The 7,186-nt window shown below is 34.8% G+C and overlaps 2 protein-coding genes across 2 annotated transcripts; one reads left to right on the top strand and one right to left on the bottom strand.

Annotated features, from left to right (window-relative positions):
• Nucleotides 1–341: 341 nt before the first annotated feature.
• Nucleotides 342–1,883, top strand: LOC144572168 (Chaperone DnaJ-domain superfamily protein). Its single transcript, XM_078321607.1, has 3 exons — nucleotides 342–366; nucleotides 758–937; nucleotides 1,439–1,883. Coding segments are annotated over exons 1-3 (339 nt in total). The 5' UTR covers nucleotides 342–364; the 3' UTR covers nucleotides 1,596–1,883.
• Nucleotides 1,884–3,086: 1,203 nt separating this feature from the next.
• LOC144572775 (putative beta-1,4-xylosyltransferase GT43A) lies at nucleotides 3,087–5,231 on the bottom strand. Its single transcript, XM_078322450.1, has 2 exons — nucleotides 4,651–5,231; nucleotides 3,087–3,396 (listed from the first exon to the last, which is right to left on the bottom strand). The coding sequence occupies exons 1-2, from the start codon at nucleotides 5,229–5,231 to the stop codon at nucleotides 3,114–3,116; spliced, it is 864 nt and encodes a 287-aa protein (XP_078178576.1). The 3' UTR covers nucleotides 3,087–3,113.
• Nucleotides 5,232–7,186: the final 1,955 nt, after the last annotated feature.

Genomic DNA, 7,186 nt, shown 5'->3' with positions numbered 1-7,186 from the left:
TATAAAGGCCGATGCCTGATATGCTCAAGGAAAAGCCCATAATTATGATATGCTCAAGGAAAAGCCCATAATTATGATCTCTCTTACCAGCCCAGGTCCATAATCCCAGGCCCATTTCGTAAAACCTTCGTTCTTTTTCATTTCTCTCGGTGCTCCCTATTTGGAGTAATACTGTAAGTCGCATCTCTCGGCCGCCGTCTTCCGTCGGCTCACTTCCCCGGCGATTTGATCTCTCCGCCACGAATCGTGGAATTATTGATGGTTAGAAGGCGTTAAAGCCACACCTCCTGTTTCTCTCTCTTTCTCATCTACGTGCGAAAATTATTTGATCTCTCCGCCACGATTTGATCTCTCTACGTGCGAAATCAGTGCTTGTTTTCTTTCGTTATTTTTCCATGCTTTCTATTTTTTTTTTTTCGATTTGAATTGTCGTTTCGCAAGCTTAATTTGATCTTTTAGCAATCACTTCCAATTGAAACACGAATAATCACAAGTTCAGCACTGATTTTATTCTGTAGACATTTTCAACACTCATTATTATTTATTATTTTTTCTTTTTTCATTTTAATTTCCTCCCTGGATTTAAAGATTACAACGTCAGATTAACGGTGTATTTTATTAGTAATCCCCAAATCAGCACACAAGGGAACCAATTATTATTTTTTTTTTAAAAACCACTAATTAAGTTGCAAAATTTCTGATTGACGACTCTGGCGATTCCCTTCATTTAATGTACTCATTTTAACTGTAAATATTAGGCAACACCATTTATCGCCGGATTGGCTGTGGCAGCGTTTGCTGTGGCAGGCCGGTATGGGGTCCATGCATGGAATGCATACAAGGCCAGGCCTGTCGTACCACGCATGCGCAAATTTTATGAAGGCGGTTTCCAGCAATCCATGAATAAGAGGGAGGCTTCTATGATTTTAGGTGTCAGGTACATAACATTTCTCATTGCATTTATGATCATTCTTTGTCCACGAAGATGCCTTTGTACCAGTCATGACTCATGATTGTAACCTGTTCATGTAATGGAGTATGGACCTGGTGGGTTGTTGTGGAATTAATGTATTACCTGATAGGTTTGTGGTTGGTGAAAATCTTTTTGTTTGCATCACGGATACGGTTCATTTAAGTTTTGGATTCCCATTGAGAGAAAAGAAGTTAAGAAAAGTTTTGGTGCGGTTAAGTTACTCCCTTGTTGTAGAAGTTGATTGCATGTTCTTGGATCTGTGCATCAAATTCAATTGAAGTAAACAAAAAAAATTAGGCTAGATTTAACTGTATATGAAAGGGAACGCACATGGTAGTCTTGCTAGAGTCTAAACAAAAACATAGTATTAATTTAAATTTTTCGCACTTCTGAGAATTTGTTCCTCTGTAACATATGTAGAAATTCAACTTTTTTTGTGTTTTACTCTTAAATATATTTGAATAGGGAAAACGCCCCTGCTGACAAGGTTAAAGAAGCCCATAAGAAGGTCATGGTGGCAAACCATCCCGATGCCGGAGGTAGCCACTACTTAGCCTCCAAAATAAACGAGGCAAAGGATGTACTATTAGGGAAAACAAAAGGTGGCGGCTCAGCATTTTAACAGTTCTACTCATGCTGATGTGGTTTTAGTTGATGCTGTGTCATGCATATTGGATTGCCAATACAAATTAGAATTTTGAAATTTAATTTGTTTTTATCAGGTTCGGTTAACTTTCTAGTTGCCTCGTCATGATGTGTTCTGATTTTGGAATTTTAGGTCTTAAATTGTAGTGCAAACATTGATTGCGGTGCTGATGCGGCACCACGCTGTGCCAACATACCATACACATCAGCCTTCCAATTGTCACAGCATTATCAAAAACATAATAATGCTACAAATTACCTTTTATCTTGTGAAAAAAGATGGAATGCTTTAAAATTCTTGTACTGCTATACTGCTTTACTGGTAAACTTTACTTGGCGATGGGTTATTTCTGCTTCTTTTTTTCTAGGGTAAATTTCGCTGTAGGTCACTAAACTTTGTTATTTGTCACGAATTGGTCACTCAAGTTTGATTTGTCTCTTTTGAGTCACTCAACTTTGTTATTTGTCCCAATCAAGTCTCTCTATTTTTTCCATCCAAAATTTTAACAGAATATGCTAATTCCGTTAGTATTTTGGATGAAATATGCTCATTCCGTTAATATTTTGGATGGAATGAGTATATTCCGTTATTTTTTTGGACGGAATAGGAATATTCCGTTAAAATTTTGGATGGAAAAGTGTAGAGGGACTTGATTGGGACAAATAACAAAATTGAGTGACTCAAAATGGACAAATCAAACTTGAGTGACCAATTCGTGACAAATAACAAAGTTCAGTGACCTAGAGCGAAATTTACCCTTTTTTCTATATACTGTACCGTATCTATTGTACTATGATAAAGGTTTACAAAAATTGAACCTTCATGCAAACCGAATGATCATGAAAATTATCAACAAAAAAAAAGGAAAGGTTACCTTTTGAAAAGAAACAAATTTGAGAGTAGAGAGCTCAAAACCTGTTTTAGTGAGAATCAACAGCTTATAATACATGTTCTAGTAAAATGGCAGGATGTAGCTTGCTAATTTGCTAAAAAAATTAACCATAATAAGAACCAACAAAATCGTTGATTCAGTTGCCTCATAATTTAGTAGAGACGTGATTTTCCCCAAGGAAATTTATAATGCTAAAAAGTTGAAAATTTCCCCCTGTTTCTTCTACCGCCCTTTACAGTTTTTATCAGGAGTGAAATGGATGCACAATTGACCTAGGTATGTGAAGGTGCCACAACATCACCCGGGAACAGTCTGAAGGGATGCCTTTCAGGTTGGTATCCTCCTCTATCGTTGCCTCCTCCAATACAAATTTAACGAATTCCTAACAACCAATAATACAATCAGAATCTGATCCAACAACTGTTTACACATCAACAAATTTACAACATATCCAGGTTAACTCAAGCAAATGTGTATATTGCTATACATTTAAAAAATTTCAATAACTTGGCTTACTTTCATTTTTTGTTAAACAAATAATATGTACATATAGGTCAAAATGGAAAATTTTAAAAACCATCTTTGTAATAGAGAATGGAAAACTAAAGATCTTTGGAGCAAACCTTGGTGGTGTTTGTCGTAGATTTTGTTCGACTTGAGCTGCTCGGGTCCCATAAAATAGAGCTATCGAACCCGATCCCAAACACATTTATCTTTCTTGCATTAGATCTAACATCTTGTAATGAAGTAATCGCTTGATTTGCTCGGCTACTGGCATCTTTAGAAAACCACCCTACAATATTTGATTCCTGACAAATAGGTCCTTCGATGATCACTTTTCTCTGGTTCAATCCAACCGTTGCAACTGGCCAGACTCCAAACCTCCTGTATGAATAGCATCAAACTAAGAGCAAATATAATAAAAATGGCTATTTCATCTTCTCTGTTGAATTGAAATTTTTAATCATCATGTTTATGTCTAATTTATAAATGTGTTTTTTAAGCACACCCATGTCATGGTTTTCATAACAATGCAAACTTTCATTTAGCGGGTTTTGGTCTTTTGGATCTCACGCTGAAACAAACTCCGAGGCCGCTTTTAAACAACAAAGTAAAAAAGTTTTAATATGATCTATGCGGAGCTTGATTAAATTATGTGAAGAACAAAATAGTTGTCAGTTAGTCGCCTACCGATATGTCGAAATACCGAATTATTTGTTTTATTTGTTGAATGATGATATTTAATAAATTATACTATTTTTGGGTCAACGTATATAAAATAAACATATGAATGATTGTCTTTGACATATTGATAACAAACGTGAAACATATATAGATGCCGAAATTTGTATATAATGACAAAGTGTCGCATGAATGAGATCATATATGTTTATAAATGATTTCAATTTTGTAAAAGTTCATTTTTAAACAGTATAATATCTAAACATTAATGGAATTAGAATGACCATCACGAAAATATTGTATATTCATATCCAAATGCTTAAATGTTATGAACTCGGAACTTATTCTTTTCCATCTAACAAAACAAATTAATTCTAACTTCACAATTCCTTTTGGGTGATAATATGGACAAATTTAGCAAATGTATTTTGAGGAGGCCTCCGCAAACAGGACCTACACAAATGGTCTTCCTAAGTGGCCAACACGTTGAAGACAATTAATGTTTGTGGCTCTCAACAAACTTTACATACAGCAATCATAATTAACGAATTTTAAAATGAAACACCGAGAATAATAATACTTTTCTTTAAAAAAAAGATGGAATACATTATATATGGGGTCATGTAATGAAAGATTCTTCCAAGGTGAGACAGAAATATATGTGAATACGGTACATTATGGAATCCATATCCTCTGAGGTAACAGTATATTTCTGTTTAGATCCAGGACCGTCTGATCAGAATCCGGGCAACTCGGTCAGAGGTGGAATATTCGTACGATCAGACGGTCCAGATCTTAACATAAATATTATGTTACCTCAACCAAAAAGCATGAAAGAAATGCGACCATGGAAAATTCTGGTTTTTATGCTGATATGCACGACATAATGTACTATATGCAAGATTAGATTAATTTTCATCCACAACACAACACCAAAAAACTAAAGGACTTACATACTTTATTTTCCTGATCTCCTCAAAAAAATTGAGATCATATATAACAGATGCATCGGCAAAATGCACGATGCCAGCCAGGTGGTGGAGCTCAATGTGCCTCAGTGCAAGGTTTCTCTGGTGGTCTATCTCCCTTCCCGGCGATGTAAAATTTTCCTTGTACGTGAGATGCCGGTACATCAATTTCGTACCACGTAATGTCTCAGCAGTAATCTTCGATTTCTTTCGTGCCTCCACCACAATCCACAACAGTGGTGGAGGCACGGTTGCTAGGCTATGTGCTAGCCTTGTCAGTTCAATCGGTTCTAACTTGCCATCAGATCGGGTTGTAGTTATAACAATGACCGAGCCATTTAAGTTGTGATTTGTGCTCTCTAAAACAGCCCCAGCACTGTCAGACGATTCAACGAAAGGGTTGAGTAGCTGATAATAGATGGAGAAACGGTTACTTAGGATAGTCATGGTGGTATTAGGAGGCACAAACGCGACGATGAAACCGGCTGTGAAGAAAACAGAGAAGTGGAGCAAAGGTTTGACCCAATTTTGTAGCTTATAATTTTTTGATCTGTGAGAAGGGGATTCCATCACAATTTCCAATCAATCAATGCACTTTTCTCTAGTGTTCTTTGTTTAAGAGGAGGAGAGATAATAGTGTGAAACAAAATCTTTTCTTCTCTTGCTTGTAAGAGGTTGAGGAGCGCCAAAAAGAATTAAAACAGTAACGCAGAGTAGAGGAACCTATTAATGGTGTGGTGGTGGTGCTTGTAAAACAAACTGTGAAATTGTTCTTTCCTCTTTTTGTTAGAAAGAAATCTTTTGTTCTCTTCCATCGTTGGGGATATATATATAGCCTATTGCACCTCAAAATTATATAATTAAGACTTAAGAGGGTACCACGTATCTAGTAAAAAAATAAAAAGAATTATAATTAAGAAAAAATTGAGGGCCAACTTTCTCACATGATGAGAAAAATTGACTAGGAAAATGTTATAGAGTTATTGTATCCAAAAGTCGAGAGTTCGATTCTCTCTCACAATTTCACAGCTCTGCGAAGGTTTTCAAAAGAACTTTCTCGCGTGATACAAAAATGGGTTGTCTCCTAAATTTACATATCCACAAAAAAAAAAAAAATCAATCAAAACTGGAACTTGCTTTATACAGAAAATATTATATTAACCACTAGACTAAATTGAAACTGATTCTTCGATTAATCCTAAACTTATGATGATTAATATGTGCTCCTTATATTACTGAATACATTTTATATATTACAATTAAATAACTCGGTTATATTTTCTATTGAAAAATCAAGTGTCCTCACCCTTTTTATATATATTAAATTGTCAATTGAAAAAATTGTGTACATGAACTAAATCACAAAGTTATCTCAATGTTATTGCAAATTGTTGTTTTGCCATGGTGCAAGGGAACTAAAAGATCCGCTCGTATCACTATATCGTTTAATATTCACAAATAACTAGACAAAGAACAACCAAAAAATCATTTAAATAAATAATATAACAAACCTAAAATTTAATAAAAACAACAAATGTTTTGGAACAAAACTCAAATCAGAAATGAATTAAAAGCAAATCAACAAGTACATTGTATTAAATATTAGGAAAAATTAGTTATTTGCCACTCCAAAACCTTCAAATTTGAAAAATATTATCTCAAAATTTGAAATTTTAATAATTTAATTTTTAATTTTGCCACTCCAAATAATTAATGACTAAAATACTCTTTCTCCCCGCCCCTTTCTTCTTTTCCTCCACCAACAGCTTCATCAAAAGCAATCTTCAATCTCCCGTTAGAAAGTCTCCAAGGAAAACATGTCACCTGCCTCTGCTCTCTTGCAAGGCCTCCCTGGAGAGAGAAACTGAATCATCCAGGTTACCTTGAAATATTTGCTTTTTGTTTATTATGACCCTGGTGTCTGTAAATCTGTCAGCTTTGAGGCAGTCGAAGTTGAGCCAGCATATCCATTTATTTGCAAATGGCTGGCCAACAGAATTGTTAAAGGTTTCTGTTATTTTTGAGAGATGTAGAGCTGAGGAGACCAAGAAAAAATTGTATATTTGAAAAGTTGTATATTTTTTGTTACACAGTGCCTATATATATGTTACAGGGTCAATATGACCGTTGGAGGCTATCTCTATTTTCGCTACAGTAACTGTCTAACCTATTCTATACATTTTACATATAAGCCCTTGTCTTATAATAAATTGTTTCTAAGATCTTTTATTCAACAGTTTCCTTCAATTATGAAATGATAATTTTCCAATTGTACTACTAAAGGATGTGGTATCCATATACATTAAACCTAATAGGTATTTGTACCAGGAAGTATACCGGAACTGGATTTTTGGACAGAAATCATGTAAGTGTCTAAGCCTCCAAAGCAAATCCCTAAGTTGACCATAATAGAACAAGAAACAGAATTAAGAAAAGAACAGCACAGAGTGCCTTTCAATTTAGGTGCTGCAAAATATTTGCTTCTAATATATTAAATCCGTTATATATCTATATAAACATTAAAA

Source organism: Carex rostrata, chromosome 20, assembly GCF_964058835.1.
Source record: "Carex rostrata chromosome 20, lpCarRost1.2, whole genome shotgun sequence".
NCBI lineage: Eukaryota > Viridiplantae > Streptophyta > Magnoliopsida > Poales > Cyperaceae > Carex > Carex rostrata.
Note: the sequence above shows the minus strand (reverse complement) of the source record. Positions and strands in the feature narration are given on the sequence as shown.